Source organism: Hyperolius riggenbachi, chromosome 6, assembly GCF_040937935.1.
Source record: "Hyperolius riggenbachi isolate aHypRig1 chromosome 6, aHypRig1.pri, whole genome shotgun sequence".
NCBI lineage: Eukaryota > Metazoa > Chordata > Amphibia > Anura > Hyperoliidae > Hyperolius > Hyperolius riggenbachi.
In genome coordinates, this window is record NC_090651.1 from 316,944,477 (window position 1) to 316,963,477 (window position 19,001).

Below are 19,001 nucleotides of genomic sequence, written 5' to 3' on the forward strand. Positions count from 1 at the left end.
GTTGGCAATTTGTGTGTCTGCTTGGAGGAGGTAAGTCCACCACTGCCTCCTCATGTTTTAAACTTTTTAGATTCTTTTATCTTTTTGGCGCCTCTGTATCCATACTACGCTCTGTTTCTGATAAGTAATTATTTGGTAGGAGTGAAAATTCCACCACTATTCAAATGTCCTGTGACCATGAAGGGGAGGTTGTGCTTGTCATACGCCCCCTAGTGGCCAGACTGTTTAGAGCCTCCCAATCTATGTCAGCCCACAGACCATCTAGTCTTGTGGATGGAATCGATATGCTGAAGCAGCTGGAATTGGGCAAACAGACAGACCAGAAGGGAACGTGTGAATACACCAAACATTTACTACACACAATTCTACAGTAAAAAGGCTGCCACCACCTTTTATTCGGAAAAGAGGAGAATCTGAGCTAAGAAAGAAAGGGTTAACACAACCTAATTTTATTAAAACAATATGATTTCTCTGGGTAGCGGCTGCGTCTCTCCAGAAAAGCAAGGTTAGTTCTGTGGTACTTACTACAGGTAAATAACCGAAAAGATTACATTTTCATAATTTTTTTGAAATATGCAATAGTTATTATCTACAGAAAAATTTATATGAGTAACAAATGTGAAAACGGTAGCAAACCGTATTACAGCAAAAGGGAAAAATGGAGAAAGGGATACATATGAGATTTGGGATGTCTGATTCATTTGTTTGTGAAAGTCCAATCAAAATGTGGAGTACATTCAAAATGGAAGCCAGCCTTGGGCTCTCTGCTAGCTTTAGGTTCTTTAAAGCGAAGATCAGTGCTGGAAATAAAAAACAAACTGCACTTACCTGGGGCTTCCTCCAGCTCCTGGCAGTCAATCTGTGCCCTCGTAGCAGCTCTTCTCCCTTCCCCCATCCAGCGGTGAAGAAGCCGACCTCGCTAGGTCGGCTTCCGGGTCGGCTTCATGTGCTCTCCACGGCGCGGGTCACGTGGTGTACGTGACGCCATCAGGTCTATACTGCGCAGTAGAGACCTGATGACGTCACATACACCACATGACCCGCGCCGTGGAGCGCACATGAAGCCGACCTGGCTTCTTCACCGCTGGACGCCGGAAGGGAGAGGAGCTGCTACGAGGGCACGGATCGACTGCCAGGAGCTGGAGGAAGCCCCAGGTAAGTGCAGTTTGTTTTTTATTTCCAGCGCGGACCTTCCCTTTAAAGGGAACCCGAGGTGAGAGGGATATGGAGGCTGGCCAAAATAGTGTCTGACTCAAAACTCTGGAACATGTATATGGCTAATCCAATAAAACCTGAGTCAGAGTACCTGCATGCTTGTTCAGAGTCTATGGCTAAAAGTATTAGGGCTCGTTTCCACTATCGCCTGCGAGTGGAATGCATGCGAATCGCCGCTAATGTATTTAATAGGGAAATCGCCTGCGGCTTTGGTATGCGAATTTTCATGCAAATTCGCATGGAAATCAATGTAAATGCACACTGGCACTGCCATGGTTAATCTCGCATGCAGCGTCATTCATGCAAATTTTCATGCGAATTCGCATGAAAATTCGCATACACCCGCATGTGAAATTTGCATCCGCATGCGAATTTTTACCGCGGTGATTCGCACCACAATAGTGGAAACGAGCCCTCAGAGACACAGGATCAGCAGGGCTGCCAGGCAACTGGTATTGTTTAAAAATAAATAAATAAACATTGCAGCCTCCATATCCCTCTCACATCGGGTTCTCCTTAATTGATGTTACCAAATGGAGAACTGAAGCAGGATTTGCAGTTTTTTTTACCTCTTATACAGGGCCGGCCGCTCATGAGGCGGGGTGAAACATTTGCCTCAGGCGGCAAACTTCTAGGGGCGGCACCCACCCGTCCGTGGGTGCGGGGGGGGGGGGGGGGGCGCCGAGCCGGAGGGGTAGCGGGCAGGACGGGGGTATTGGGCCTAGTGGTGGGGAGGGGGGTCGGACCCCCCCCCCTCCCTCGCCTGGGTCCCCCGATCTGTGCTCCCCTCCAGCTGTAATTACGAAGCTGCCGATGCCCAATAGTAAGAGGCACGGGCGGGGAGGACTCACCTTTTCCGCGTTCCAGCGTGCGCTCCACTGACGTCACTTCCTGCATCGCCGCCCACTGTATTGTAAGAGGACGGCGATGCAGGAAGTGACGTCAGTGGAGCGCACGCTGGAACGCGGAAAAGGTGAGTCCTCCCCGCCCGTGCCTCTTACTATGGGGCAGTGGCTGCTTCGTAATTACAGCTGGAGGGGAGCGCAGATCGGGGGACCACCGCTAGGCCCAATACCCCCGACCTGCCCGCTACCCCTCCGGCTCGGCGGACCCCCCGGGGGGGGGGGGGGGGAGGGTGGATTGTGACGGCGGCAGCAATTTTCTCTTAAATTTGCCTCAGGTGGCAAAAAGTCTAGGGCTGGCCCTGCTCTTATACAGCGCTGCTCTAAAGGCGGTACTCTGGGTCTGCCCCTGTGATAAAGGCTGGGAATTCCCCAATTCAAGTAGGAAACAATAATCACATGATCATATTTACCCTATGGCTTGTCACATAATATATGAAAGCATTTTCCTGGCCTCACAACATAATGAGCCTGTATGTGGCTACTGAAGTGTCTTCCATTACAGATAAATGTAATAATTGGGGTTTTCCTTATGTCAGCTCCAGAGCTGGGACAAGGTCCTCCAGCACCCAAGGCTGAGACACCAAAATGCACCCCTCCATCCCTCCCACCCCAGCCGTCACACACTGATTGCTATTATACTAAGAGGCGCCACAGGGCCCACAACCTCCCCAGCACCTTAATATGTAGTTATCTGGCTTGCAGTCACTGCTATGTATCCCCTTTTCTTATTTCTTTCTGCTTAAAACACAATTAGGAATGACAGCTGAATGAATTCTGTGCCCCCTCCTACACTGCGCCCTGAGGCTGGAGCCTCTCCAGCCTATGCCTCGGCCCGGCCCTGGTCAGCTCCATGAAAGAGAGATGCCAATATTCCACAGAAGCTGTTAGCAGCTGATCGATGTATATTCCATAGCAGTCCACAGTACACCATCTCCTCAAAAGACAAATAAAAAATGTACAGTTATATTTAAAGCGGACCTAAACTCAGTATGTGCTCTCTGCTCTAAAAGACACTCAACAGCATAATAACCTTTAAACAAAAAAACCTTTATTTGTTACAGCTAATACAAATCCTAATAAACTTTAAACAAAAAAAACATTTGTTACAGCTGATACAAATCCTAAAATAAATCTGCACTGTTTCTACTTCCCGATTCATGGAAGCAGACATATTGTTAACAATAACAGCCTGTACTTTCAAATGAGTTTATCTGCATTAACTGCCGTGGCAGTCATGTGACACAGGGGAAAGATTAAATTACAACTTGTGAACAGACACAAATGAAGGGAAATTAAAGCGGACCCAAACCAAACTTTTTTTTTAATTAAAAATATTTAGTTGCACCACTCTGACACATACACATATAAATAAACACTCCTTCAAGCCTATCAGCATTTCAGTGCATGCTTTTCACCCTCCTCTTTGCATAACTAGGATTATACTTGGGGGCAGCCATTAGCAACTCCTCCTTTGCTGGACACCATCTACTCCACCAGTTTGCCGGATTTTTGCCGGCAATATGAAAGGAAGGGAGGGGTTCCTCCAATAAATATAAAATATTTTATATTTGTCATTATGCAGCTGAAAAAAGGCTGCTATTTATTATTATAATTTAAAAAATAGATTTTATTTCTGAAATCTTGTATTTTTAGTTTGGGTCCACTTTAAACAGGCTAAACTCTCTAAATACATACAGGGTGCATTTCTCTCTGTTTTCCTTCTGTCCTGTTCAAAAGTTCAGGTCCACTTATGGTCAGGACCAGTGGCTTGTGTCTTCTCTCTGCTGGGTTTTTAGGGTTGGCTCTGTCAGGTAACCGTACCAAATGGCTTCTTTAAAGGAATATTTAAGTAATAAAAATAAAAATGATTTGAACTTACCTGGGGCTTCTTGCAGGCCCCTGGAGTCCTCTTGTGCCCACGGCATCCTCCTGATCCCCTCCGGCCAGCCGCGGCAACACCCATATAGCTGACCCATCGACGCAAGTGGTCGGCGACTGCGCATGCGGGGCCTTGTGCAGCTTGTAGTGCTCTGCGCATGCGCAGTAGCAGTTTTCGCGATCAGAGTGTGAGCTGCTCGGGCCTGCGCATGCGCGGTAGCCGGCGACTCGCGAAGACAGGCCAGCTTTTCCCGGGGGAGGAATGGAGGATCTTAGTTTTCCAAAAGTGCTGCAGCATTCTCAAATTAAGCCAACCCACCAAACTCATCAAGGTTTCTGCCTTAGGATTGGTCAACTAATACCAGCATACAAGAGACAATTCATGCACACAAACTGAAATTTAAGCCTGGTACACACATTCAATTATGATTGGCCAATCACTGACCAATTTTACCACCTCCTTGTAGTATGAGAATGTACCTACACAATCTGCTCCTAGTATGTATATATAATATCTGTTGACCCTCCGGGAGGTGGTAATCACCAGTAAAAAGCGGGCTCTGGGGCTATGCAAAGTGTAGCTACAGATGGCTGGCTTTATTGGGGGCCTCCAGCGCCCTTTTTTAACATCTAGGCAAAATTCACAACTTTGTGAACCTTCATCCACAATGACTTTCTTTCTTGGAAAAACTCCAGATGCCTTCGCAGTGTGATTTGTACGCACTTTGCTAGTTTGGGATTAGTTGCTCTTCAGAGTTTTACCACAGGGAACTCAGCGCTATCACTGGCACGGTCTAATCTTAACATGAATAAACATTGAACGATCAAATTAATTATCCTGATTATTCAGAATCCTGGAAGAAAACCCGCCCTGCCAGCTCATACCTGGTACAGGAACTGGACTGTTGACTCTGGGTGGTGTGTAAAGCAAACCTGATACATTCCTGAGAAAGAGGATGCGTGGCACAGTGGATATATATTCAGCACTAGAGTCCTGGAGAGAACACTACAAAGTTTGTACTTCCCATGTTTAGCTTAAAGTGAACCTCCGGACTAAAAATCTACTCAGCAGAACGGAAAAGGCTTTGTGTTTCTTTAACAGTTTCACAGCATCAGAACTTTGTTTTTCTTACCAAAGCATCATTTTTAGCTGCATTTTTAGCTAAGCTCCACCCATCAAAGATAAAAGCCCAGGCTTTTTTTCTCTGATGCTGTGCAGAGCATGATGGGATTTCCTATGTTGTTGTTCACGTTGCCTAGCAACTGGGAGGGGTGATCAGGACACAGGACAGTTGGAACTGTGTCTCATGCTCCCTGTCACCTCGTTTCAACCAAAAAGATGGCTGCCCTCATGAAATCAAACATTTGCCTGTTCTTTTAAAACAGGGTGGGTAAGAGATTATATTACCTATCTATTTTAATTAACATAACTAATGTAACTTAATGACAGTATGTTTGTTTAGGCTGAAGTTCCTCTTTAATTTCCTCCTGATGTCTTAAAGCGGAATATAACCCTGCATTTCAACTTTGCTCTAAAATATTATTTACAGCATATTATATGCAAAAAGCATTTTTTTTTTACTAGACCAGCATTGGAAGGGTTCAACACAGAGGTTTAAAGTTCCGTGGAGAGATATGCAGAAGTTCAGATTGTTACATTCTATCTAGTTATATGTATCTATTGATAAATGTTACACACTCTTTGGCTGTCCTCCAAGCTCCTTCTCAGTCAGAGAGATGAGTCACATTCAACACTTAGATACATTTATGTAAACAAAATGTATCTATTTCAGCTTCGGATGCGTCTGCAGAAATCTCCAGGAACTTTAAAGCCCCGTGTAACCCTTCCAATGCTGGTCTAGTAAAAAAAAAATGCTGGTTGCATATAATATACTGTAAATAATGTTTTAGAGCAAAGTTGAAATGCAGGGTTATATTCCGCTTTAATTTCTTTCACAATCCCCAAAATATACTAGCAGGTTAAGGCCTGGTTCTTATTGCCATGGATGGATAAACTGATCCGTGTAAAAACTGATTTGTGGAATGGATAAGCTTTTAAAGGCATCAGTTTTCCATTCGTAACCCTCTTTCCCGTTAGCACACGGTCAATGCTACGCATTCATCGATCTCAACAAATCACTCCCATTGGTTAACATTTGATCTGTTCGCATCCGTTGTTGTCTGTTCCATTACGGTCTGCTAAACTGTCCGGTTTTTTTTTAACCCAATGTGAACCGTGCCTAATTGTTTGCCTTAATATCACAAAATAGTTCTAAATTGATCATAAAACTTAGGAAGAATAAAGCTACAACAAGCAAACTGCAGCGAGTCCCTGTGGAATAGGCCTAGTCAGGTCTATGTTGCCGGTGCACAATCCCTCTGTGGGTCACCACTCCACACACGGTTCAATGTAGTAAATACGAAGGAGGCACTCAATTGGCTTCAAACTTGCGTTTTATCAAATCCCAGTAATACACGACATGTTTCGGGGCATATCCCCTTCATCAGGTGTACATACATTGAATGGCACACAGTGAATAAATACATACTTCTAACCACCACACCCTAAATTGGACCACCTCCATCTTGTCAGCTGACAAGTCAGCTGATCACTGACATCACACAGTCCAAAGTCTTGTTAACCCCTTAGGGCACTGATCAGAGGCATTACTATATCCGTCTACCTCGGTAAACCTGATTAACAAATCAAATTACTGCATCTTAGGTAAACCTAATACAGACAATACTGCGAAAAACTTCTGTTGCAAATACTTGGACCACAGATCCATCTTACCACCCTCCAACCGACACCCCCAACCAATCACGATGGTGTGTGTCCCATTAATACCTGGGGATTGGAGAGAGAGAGAGAAATTAAGTCAGTAACACATAATACAGCATCATAAAAAACATTTCAAGCTGAACATTTCATTCATCCCCTTGGGGTTGATGGACTCCAACTTTCTCATCCACCGGGCCTCCTTCTGTAGGAGAATCCAGTCTCTGTTCCCACCTCTCTGCAGCGGTGGTACGTGGTCCAAAACTAGCCATCTTAACTGTGACACCCTATGTCCGCATTCAAAAAAATGTCGGGCTACTGGGGTGTCACAGCTTTTTTCTCCTGGCTTATAACCACGAATGTCACCCTTATGCTCCTGAATCCTAGATTTTACTATTCTGGTGGTTTTACCCACATAGAACATCCCACAAGGGCATTTCAAGGCATAAACAACAAACATGCTGTTGCATGTATACATTGAGTTAATCTTTATTCTGACACCAGAGTATGGATGTTCAACATAAGCACCTTTTATAATTGCATGGCAGCAATTGCACTCCAAACAGGGAAAAGTACCCCTTTTCCCTGTCAGATCACCAATACATTGTTTCCTGGTTGACAGACCAACCCTGCTCACCCTGTCACGTATTGTTTTACCTTTCTTGTAGGAGAATAAAGGTGGCTCAGTGAATAACATTCCAAAACTTGGGTCATGCTGAAGTATGGGCCAATACAGAAGTTTTTCGCAGTATTGTCTGTATTAGGTTTACCTAAGATGCAGTAATTTGATTTGTTAATCAGGTTTACCGAGGTAGACGGATATAGTAATGCCTCTGATCAGTGCCCTAAGGGGTTAACAAGACTTTGGACTGTGTGATGTCAGTGATCAGCTGACTTGTCAGCTGACAAGATGGAGGTGGTCCAATTTAGGGTGTGGTGGTTAGAAGTATGTATTTATTCACTGTGTGCCATTCAATGTATGTACACCTGATGAAGGGGATATGCCCCGAAACATGTCGTGTATTACTGGGATTTGATAAAACGCAAGTTTGAAGCCAATTGAGTGCCTCCTTCGTATTTACTACGAAGAATAAAGCTAGGCATATGTATGACTGATGTTAGGTATGATCTATGTATTCCACACAATGCGCACCCTCACCATTAGTTGTGGGATTGTCACCATAAGAATCAAATTTCAACAGCAACTATTAAGTGATAAAGATGCTAATCCTGCATTAAAAACTTTCAAAACTTTTTCTGCTGTTATGGTTTGGAGTTATCACATACCTTAGGAGCACTGGCCCTTTAATAGCCATTGTCATGCAGTTGCATGCTGGGGGTTCTTTTTATCTATAATACAGTGGTGTGAAAAACTATTTGCCCCCTTCCTGATTTCTTATTCTTTTGCATGTTTGTCACACTTAAATGTTTCTGCTCATCAAAAACTGTTAACTATTAGTCAAAGATAACATAATTGAACACAAAATGCAGTTTTAAATGATGGTTTTTATTATTTAGTGAGAAAAAAAAACTCCAAATCTACATGGCCCTGTGTGAAAAAGTGATTGCCCCCCTTGTTAACCACTTTGTCCTTCTTGACGTATAAAAACGTCAAGGAGGACAGGCGCGCTCCCGCGGCCGATCGCGCGCGTGCACGCGCACTCCCGGCCGCGGAGTCGGTAGCCACGGAATCAATGTATCGGACTATGGAGCCCGATCATTGATCCCTCTCCCCCGCTGAAAAAGCGACAGCTTCTCTCGGAAGCTTCGCTCTTTCTGAAGCGGTGTCCCTCTAAGCGTACATTGTACGCTTAGAGTGACGTCATGTAAAAAAAATCGAGATTGCCATCTTGTGGCCAAAAAGTAAAACTACAAGTAAATGCCCAAAAACATTACAATACACCAATATTTCCCCAAATAAAACACTTTTATATCCCACCCTCCCAAAAATGCCCACATAAAATGTTTAATAAAAAAAAACAAAAAAAACATTACTATAAAAAAAAACAACACATAAATATTTACCTAAGGGTCTAAACTTTTTAAATATCTATGTAAAGATGAAATATTTCTCTCTATTTTTTTATAAGCTTGTAAATAGTGATGTATGCAAAACGGAAAAAATGCTCTTTTATTTCCAAATAAAATATTGTCGCGATACATTGTGATAGGGACATAATTTAAATGGTGAAATAACCGTGACAAATGGGCAATAACAATACGTGGGTTTTAATTATGGAGGCATGTATTATTTTAAAACTATAATGGCCGAAAACTGACAAATAATGAATTTTTTCATTTTTTTTTCTTATTCTTCCTGTTAAAATGCATTTACAGTAAAGTGGCTCTTAGCAAAATGTACCCCCCAAAGAAAGCCTAATTGGTGGCGGAAAAAACAAGATATAGATCAGTTCATTGTGATAAGTAGTGATAAAGTTATAGGCTAATGAATGGGAGGTGAACATTGCTCGGATGCATAAGCTGAAAACGACTGAGATGTTAAGTGGTTAAAAAATAACTTAACTGTGGTTTATCACACCTGAGTTCAATTTCTGTAGTCACCCCCAGGCCTGATTACTGCCACACCTGTTTCAATCAAGAAATCACTTAAATAGGAGCTATCTGATAAAGAGAAGTAGACCAAAAGCATCTCAAAAGCTAGACATCATGCCAAGATCCAAAGAAATCCAGGAACAAATGACAACAAAAGTACTGTAATTGAGATCTATCAGTCTGGTAAAGGTTATAAAGCCATTTCTAAAGCTTTGGGACTCCAGCGAACCACAGTGAGAGCCATTATCCACAAATGGCAAAAACATGGAACAGTGATGAACTTTCCCAGGAGTGGCCGGCCGACCAATATTACCCCAAGAGCGCAGAGAAAACTCATCTGAGAGGCCACAAAAGACCCCAGGACAACATCTAAAGAACTGCAGGCCTCACTTGCCTCAATTAAGGTGTGTTCACGACTCCACCATAAGAAAGAGACTGGGCAAAAGCGGCCTGCATGGCAGATATCCAAGGCACAAACCACTTTTAAGCAAAAAGAACATTAAAGCTCGTCTCAATTTTGCTAAAAAAACATCTCAATGATTGCCAAGACTTTTGGGAAAATACCTTATGGACCGACGAGACAAAAGTTGAACTCTTTGGAAGGTGCGTGTCCTGTTAAATCTGGCGTAGAAGTAACACAGCTTTTTAGCAAACGAACATCATACCAACAGTAAAATATGGTGGTGGTAGTGTGATGGTCTGGGGTTGTTTTGCTGCTTCAGGACCTGGAAGGCTTGCTGTGATAGATGGAACCATGAATTCTACTATCTACCAAAAAATCCTGAAGGAGAATGTCCGGTAATCTGTTCGTCAACTAAAGCTGAAGCGATCTTGGGTGCTGCAGCAGGACAATGACCCAAAACACACCAGCAAATCCACCTCTGAATGGCTGAAGAAAAACAAAATGAAGACTTTGGAGTGGCCTAGTCAAAGTCCTGACCTGAATCCTATTGAGATGTTGTGGCATGACCTTAAAAAGGCAGTTCATGCTAGAAAACCCTCAAATAAAGCTGAATTACAACAATTCTGCAAAGATGAGTGGGCCAAAATTCCTCCAGAGCGCTGTAAAAGACTCGTTGCAAGTTATCGCAAACGCTTGATTGCAGTTATTGCTGCTAAGGGTGGCCCAACCAGTTATTGGGTTCAGGGGGCAATTTCTTTTTCACACAGCTCCATGTAGGTTTTGAGTTTTTTTTCTCACTAAATAATAAAAACCATCATTTAAAACTGCATTTTGTGTTCAGTTATGTTATCTTTGACTAATAGTTAACGGTTTTTGATGAGCAGAAACATTTAAGTGTGACAAACATGCAAAAGAATAAGAAATCAGGAGGGGGGCAAATAATTTTTCACACCACTGTATATTCCTCCTCTTCCCTTTATTTCCCTGACTAGCTGAAACATGATACTCTGCTCCCTTGTGTTTACAAGCAAGGCTGAGGTGACTCAGTGATTGGAGGTGAAAAGAAAAAAAAATTAAGGGAAGAAATGACATCAGTATTTAGCCTCAAACTGTGGGCAAAAGACATGGTTCCCACCAGGAACAGAATGATCTTCATTTACTATATAAAATTCACTGAAATCAAAACATGGACCATACAATGCATGTGTTATGTAAGTACAGTAGATCAAGTATTTATCTACTTATATATGTGTTCCCCCCTGGCTTAGTATGGCTAATCCTCCTGCTTTAAATAAATTCAACCCAGCATTGCAGCATTGTTCTTGATAGGTTTTCAGTCCAGGGATATGCTATATGATATATTTTCATAGAAGACTATGCACTATTATCAATGCAGCTCCAGTGGTGAAATCAAGATCTAATTAGTTTTAATGGCCACTTCATGTTTATACTAGAACAGAATGTGCAGATTTTAGTAAACATTTTACAAAGATTACAAAGTTAACTATTTCCTGCTAACATGCTGAGGTAACACAAAGCACTTCAGAACCACAGACTAGACAGGCAAAAACATCACTGGAAATTTGGGTGCACCAAGCGGCACCATAGGCCATAATGTGAATTACGGCAATAGCAGCGCTCAGACAGTAATTTGGGAAGGCAAAGGACAGGAAGCGTCAGGTTTGCTTCAAATGTCACCATGTGATAAATGTCAGAATGTAAATCAGGGAGAGAAAAGATTTTACAATGGGCAAACACTGACTAAATCATTTATACATAATTATGGTAAAAATTAAGCACTTTGTTTTATTACAATATTTTCACTGGAGTGGGAAGGAGGGAATGGAAGAGTGACAGGTGTGAACATCACAACGAGCCCGCCTCTTTCTGCCTGAACATTTGACTTTAGCCAAAAGTCACATCTTTCATGGGGTGATTACAGGGACAAGGGGGAATGAAGAGAAGAAAGGACTGCGCACAGAGGTATGTGGATCCAGTATAAACATACCTCTGTGCAGGGCTGGATTTACCATAACCAGGCGCCTGTAGGCATGTGCCTACAGGCGCCTGATGATGGAGGGGTGGCTCACTCCACTCCCCTAGCGCCTCCTTCCTTCCCTATGCTGAGTCCCCAGTGGAGGGTAAATGAGAGTTTAGTCACAGGGCTCTTGGCATTCCACTGACAAGATCCCCCTTTACTTGGGGCAAAACTAGCTACTAAATACTGTGGGTTCCTCTGGCTACCTAATGCTAAGGGGCACCTGTAGCTACCTATGATGTGCAAGGGAAGAAAGGGAGAAGTGACAGCTGGGTCAGCCAGCACACTTGCGGTGCGGCTCAGCGGGAGTTAGTGGTTTCCTGGAGGGTGGAGGTTAGGGTGCCAGGACATCTGTGCCTATAGGCTCCTGTGATGTAAATCCGGGCCTGCCTCTGCTTATCTTGAGTAGTTTTGCCTTGGGTCAGGTGTCCTCTAATAATCCAGATGTACCAATGATGATTCGACACCAGCGTGGATGGAGAAAATTCTCTATATTCTACCCGGACTAGGGGATCCACAAGCAATGTTGAGTATAAGTTTCACTGTCTCCGTTGTAGCAGTCCCACAGTAGGCGAATATGACTTCTACCCATTCCACAGTTACATTTGTGTGCCGGTCATCTACAGCATTTATAGGTTGCCTTCAAATTGTAAAGCTGGCAAAGTTTTATTGCCAAAAGAGCAAAATACATTTTTAAAACAATCTCTGTTAAATGCGGTAGGTGAAGGAAACTATGTGAGGATTTGGTTAGACTGACACTGGAATTGATGGCTAGCCAAGAGCTAACAAAAATAGCATACTTCCCTAGTATTTTAAAATTAAAAAGAGGGACACCTTTAAGATATGCCCATGCCCCACATCTAATCACGCCCCGACACCTCTTGTCATGTATATACAACAAGTTCATAAACAAAAGATGTAGATTTATCATTCAAACCACACAATTAACATTTGAAAATGAGAAATATATATGTGAGAAATATCGTAAATATATACAGTATATTTAAAGGATGGGAATAAAATTTTCAGTCAATTAAAGAGGGACAAATGAAGAAGAAATATGGACAGAGGGACTTGGTTCCCAAAGAGGGACTGTCCCTTCAAAAAAGTAGAGTTGTGAGCAATGGAAGGAGCAGATAAAATGGCGCAGGATGAGCACCTATAAAAATGTTGCCCAGGTACAGACAGGGGGGTTAGTGTTAGGCAGCAGGGGTGGAGTGGTCCAGGGTTTGGCAGCGGGGGTGGAGTAGTTAGGTTCAGGCGTAGGTAGCGGGAAGGATCAGTGTGCGAGTAGACAGGAGTGTAGGTATACATTACCTGGTCCTGGCCGATTGCCTCTTCTCCACTTCCTTGTTAGTTTACAGGTGTCCTGCAGACAGCCAATCACCTTGCACCTTCAGCCCCCGCATGGTAATTGGCTGGCTGCAGGACTTCTGCAAACTAATGAGGAAGTGGAGGAAGAGACGCGATCGTCAGGACCAGGTAATGCGGGCAATGACATCTCATCACAAAGGTTAATTAACACTGTAGGACATTTCTGACACATTAAATAATACTAGTAGCAAGATGTCATTATCGGCATCACTATACACCATTTTTTTTGCGCCGCCTTTTTTGAATATACGCGTTATGGAATTAGATATTATTTTCAATGTTATCGGTAATTCAGAAACCATCTAGATTGCATCTAAAATGTACATTATTTTACCACCACTTATCAGAAAATTTCCACCAATAAACCTCCCTCATGATATGATGTACTGCATGTGCTCATACATGTAAAGGATGCTGCTCTAAAGAAGTGGGGCTTTTTTTTTTTCTCTCTCTCTCTCTCTCTCTCTCTCTCTCTCCTCTCTCTCTCCTCTCTCTCCTCTCTCTCTCTCCTCTCTCTCTCTCCTCTCTCTCTCCTCTCTCTCTCTCCTCTCTCTCTCTCCTCTCTCTCTCCTCTCTCTCTCTCCTCTCTCTCCTCTCTCCCCCCCCTCTCTCTCTCTCTCTCTCTCTCCTCACTTTCCAGTGGAAACCAGAGATTTAGGAAATGACTGAACCTGCTTTTGAAGAGACTGTAATAAAATGCTTTAATTATTTTTATTGTTCTTTCAACTTAAGGTACTTCTGAAGCTTGTTGGATAATGAAAAGAAGATGGAAATTCATCTTAATGCCAGTAATAATATTTCTCGTTTTGGAGATCTTCAGTGCTTCTCGGCTAAGCCACGCTGGACCTTTTACTCTCCTCCTTCAATTCATCATAAAAACACACAAAAAGCCAGCAGCTGACCATGGAACTATCCAGGTACCAATGGGCACATGGACTATTGAACCAATCGGACGTCTAGGAAATTTAATGGGGGAATATGCCACACTGTACGCCTTAGCCAAACTCAATGGGCACAAAGCCTCGCTTTACCCTGACATGCACAGAGAACTTTCTAGGATCTTCAAAATATCTCTACCAGTCATCAGCCAGTGGGACTTAGAACAGATACCTTGGGTGAATCTTGTCCTCCATGACTGGATGTCTCCTGAATATAAAGGAATCCGTTATGATTACGTGAAACTAGCTGGTTACCCATGTTCTTGGACGTTCTACAACCACATCAGGGAAGAAATAATAAAGGAATTTACCTTTCATGACTCTATTAAAAATGACGCGAATGAATGCCTCTCTAGGGTACAACAGGGTCGTGGGCAGGCCACTTTTATTGGCATCCATGTCCGTAGAGGGGACTATGTATCCATTATGCCCAATGTATGGAGAGGTGTGCTTGCCGACAAGCAGTATTTGCTGTCAGCTATGAACTACTTCAGAGACAAGTACAAAAACCCCATGTTCATAGTAACCAGTAATGATATGGTTTGGTGTAAAGAGAACATTAATGCCGTGTTGGGTGATGTTCACTTTGCTGGAGATGGTGAGGAATCTTCCCCAGCCCGTGACTTTGCCCTCTTGGTGCATTGCAACCACACCATCATGACCATAGGGACATTTGGCTACTGGGCTGGGTATTTAGCAGGAGGTGAAACAATCTATCTCACCAACTTTACCCTTCCAGATTCCCCTTTCCTTGATATCTTTAGATATGAAGCTGCTTATCTTCCTGAATGGATTGGGATACCTGCTGACCTCTCTCCGCTGTTAAATAAATAAACTGTAATCCAACACGTTCTCTAAACATATCCTTGTTCAACTTACAATACAGACCAGACCACCCAAACCTGATATTCTAGATTTCTGGTACTTGAAGTAGATACGGGTTCTTCCAGCTCAGGCTGTCTATTCACAATACAAATACAAAATTCATTTGTGTTCATTTTTGTAAAAGGCGTTAATAATTTACCATCTGAGATGGCCCGTAAGATGCTAACAATTCTTGAGCTCAGGCAAACTTTTTATTTAATTCATGCAAACTAAAGGTGGCCATACACTGGTCGATATGGCCAACAGATAGATCCCTTACCAATTATTATCTGATCAGAGAGGGATCTGTGCCTGCCTGCCTACCAGATCTCTCAGCCTTCCGCCGACCCCCCCCCCCCCCCCGGCCCACCACACTGACTGGCTCACAGAGCTCTGCCATCATAGGGAGGGCAGAGCGAGAGGCATGCGGTGATGGGAGAGCGGTGTGACCGGCGAAAGCAGTGGGTCCGTGCGGCGGTTTGTCAGTAAGTCCAGTTTTTTGGTACTAGCAGTCGCATAAAAAAGGTGAAATGGCAAAACACGATTGCAAACGAATACAAAAACCCATTTTTTGTTTGTGTTTATTTTACATCAGCCAACAAATCAAAAACATATGCATCCAAAGTGTACAACAGATGATAAATGAAATTGTTAAAGGGAGCCTAAGCAGCGGCTAAAAAAGCAAATCTGAACCTACCTGTGGCTTCCTCCAGACCCTCGTAGCCTGCAAGGTCCATCAGGTTTCCTCTGGGTCCCCTCCTTGGTCCCACTGGTGGCTCCATAAAACTGGCGACTTTGGTTGAAGTTACGCATGCACAGGACCCTTACGACGGGCGCGATGATGCGCCGGGTGCCTGGACGAAGTCGCGCACCTACATGAGCCACTAGCAGGACCACAGAGGGGACCCAGAGGACACCAAGGGACTTCACAGGGTATGGGGGGCTGAAGGAAGCCCCAGGTAAGTCCAAAAATAGGGGAATTAATAATAAACTGCCAGGCTGCGTTCACAGTGGCCATTGCATTCCCTGTAGCAGAAGTAACACAATGGATCGAGAAAGCAGCGCCGCCCGTTGTGTCACATACAGTGAAGCATACAGTCAATGAAAAGTGTGCTTCACTGTAACCGTGCATGCAGTGTGTTTCCATGCTGCACTTCGTTGTACCGCAGCACACCCTGATGCACTGTGGTGGTGCATTGCAGTGTATCAAGTGCGCGTTACAGAGCGTCCGCCATGCTACATCGCAACTCACCAATGTGAATTTATCCTTAAAGTGAACCTGAACCGAGTAAAATACGTTAAAATAAACACATGATGTAGCTGAAAATGAATATTACATATTTACCTTGCCGTCAGTTCCTCTCAGAAGTTCACCATTTTCTTCTGGACAATGATTCCTTCCAATTCTGTCAAGATTTTGTCATAACTGAAATATACCAGTTGCTGTCAGTTATACAGCAGTTGCTGTCAGTTATAACTGAAAGGAAAACTGGTGAGCAAGGTAATGTTCATGTTTCTATATGGCTCAAGTGGGCGATATTACAGTTTAAGGACTCATTTCCATGGGCAGTTGACTTGTGCTCAGCAAGCAGTTGCCAGGCAGCAGCAAGCAGTTATGAGAGTTTGAGAGGCTATTCACTACCTAGCAACTGCTTGTGAAAAATGTGGATCTGAAAGTGGATCTGAAATATTGCACAGGACAGAAGGAAAACAGAGAGAAATGCACTCTGTATGTATTTAGAGAGTTTAGCCAGGGGAGAGCTTATTAAGCTCATGACGTAGTGTAATCACATGTTAATATGATGTATAAAAAGGGTTGTCTTATGGATATACATAGTCCACATAAAAAGAATAATTGCTGAACATGCTAGATTAATGTTAGATTGTCCATTGGTTAGTGAAGTCTGCTGGTATAAGCATTCTTCTGGTTGAGTAATGTCTGTTGCTGTCTTCTCATAATCTTGTGATTGTCTAGTTCCAACAAACTAAGCTAAGCATCTTGTCATTGTCTTGTGATTCTTCGGATAAGCTGTTTCTTCCAATCATAGGAATAGAAGTATAGATTTATCTGATAAACATTTGAAGGAAAATCAACTTATTTGATGAACATCAGCATATCTATACATTTTTGGTTATATATATATACACACACACATACATACACATACACACACACACACACACACATACATACATATATATATATATATATATATATATATATATATATATATATATATATATATACATACATACATACATAGGGTTGTAAAAGTATTCGGCCCCCTTGAAGTTTTCCACATTTTGTCACATTACTGCCACAAACATGCATCAATTTTATTGGAATTCCACGTGAAAGACCAATACAAAGTGGTGTACATGTGAGAAGTGGATCGAAAATCATACATGATTCCAAGCATTTTTTACAAATAAATAACTGCAAAGTGGGGTGTGCGTAATTATTCGGCCCCCTTAATCAATACTTTGTAGAACCACCTTTTGCTGCAATTACAGCAGCCAGTCTTTAAGGGTATGTCTCTACAAGCTTTACACATCTAGAGACTGAAATCCTTGCCCATTCTTTTTTGCAAAACAGCTCCAGCTCGATTGGATTTAGATCTGGACTTTGACTGGGCCATTCTAACACATAGATATGTTTTGTTTTAAACCATTCCATTGTTGCCCTGGCTTTATGTTTAGGGTCATTGTCCTGCTGGAAGGTGAACCTCCGTCCCAGTCTCAAGTCTTTTGCAGTCTCCAAGAGGTTTTCTTCCAAGTTTGCCCTGTATTTGGCTCCATCCATCTTCCCATCAACTCTGACCAGCTTCCCTGTCCCTGCTGAAGAGATGCACACCCCGAGCATGATGCTGCCACCACCATATTTGACAGTGGGGATGGTGTGTTCAGAGTGATGTGCAGTGTTAGTTTTCTGCCACACATAGCGTTTTGCATTTTGGCCAAAAAGTTCCATTTTGGTCTCATCTGACCAGAGCACCTTCTTCCACATGCTTGCTGTGTCCCCCACATGCCTTGTGGCAAACTGCAAACGGGACTTCTTATGCTTTCTGTTAACAGTGCCTTTCTTCTTGCCACTCTTCCATAAAGGCCAACTTTGTATAGTGCATGACTAATAGTTGTCCTATGGATAGAGTCTCCCACCTGAGCTGTAGATCTCTGCAGCTCGTCCAGAGTCACCATGGGCCTCTTGACTGCATTTCTGATCAGCGCTCTCCTTGTTCGGCCTGTGAGTTTATGTGGATGGCCTTGTCTTGGTAGGTGTACAGTTGTGCCATTCGCCTTCCATTTCTGAATGATCGCTTGAACAGTGCTCCGTGGAATATTCAAGGCTTTGGAAATCTTTTTGTAGCCTAAGCCTGCTTTAAATTTCTCAATAACTTGATCCCTGACCTGTCTTGTGTGTTCTTTGGACTTCACAGTGTTGTTGCTCCCAATATTCTCTTAGACACAGGTGCACTCTATTTAGTCATTAGCACTCATCAGGCAATGTCTATAGGCAACTGACTGCACTCAGATCAAAGGGGGCCGAATAATTATGCACACACCACTTTGCAGTTATTTATTTGTAAAAAATGTTTGGTTTCATGTATGATTTTCGTTCCACTTCTCATGTGTACACCACTTTGTGTTGGTCTTTCATGTGGAATTCCAATAAAATTGATTCATGTTTGTGGCAGTAATGTGACAAAATGTGGAAAACTTCAAGGGGGCCGAATACTTTTGCAACCCACTGTATGTATGTATATATATAAATATATATATATATATATATATATATATATATATATATATATATATATATTTCATTCAATGAAACAGAAATAGTTGGATGTGGCGAGTGCACTGCATGTATGAACCAAAGTCATAAACAACATTTATTGATGATGGTGCAACATCCAGAATCAGTGAAAAAGTTCGTATAGTATTACAAGAAGGAAAGCGATTCCGGGAGCAGCTCATCCAGTTTAAAATTCAACTTTTAATTATCTTCTTTAAAAAAGACATGAAAAAACAGCATAAAAATGACACTTTGAAA

General features: G+C 42.7%; 1 protein-coding gene across 1 annotated transcript in view; it reads left to right on the forward strand.

Moving 5' to 3' along the window:
- LOC137522864 (galactoside alpha-(1,2)-fucosyltransferase 2-like) overlaps positions 1 to 14,992 on the forward strand; it is a 31,963-nt gene extending 16,971 nt beyond the window's left edge. The window contains exon 3 of the mRNA XM_068243004.1: positions 13,878 to 14,992. Within this exon, the coding sequence (XP_068099105.1) occupies positions 13,901 to 14,917 (1,017 nt within the window). The 5' untranslated portion in view covers positions 13,878 to 13,900 and the 3' untranslated portion in view covers positions 14,918 to 14,992. The remainder of the gene's footprint in view (positions 1 to 13,877) is intronic.
- The last annotated feature ends 4,009 nt before the right edge of the window (positions 14,993 to 19,001 follow it).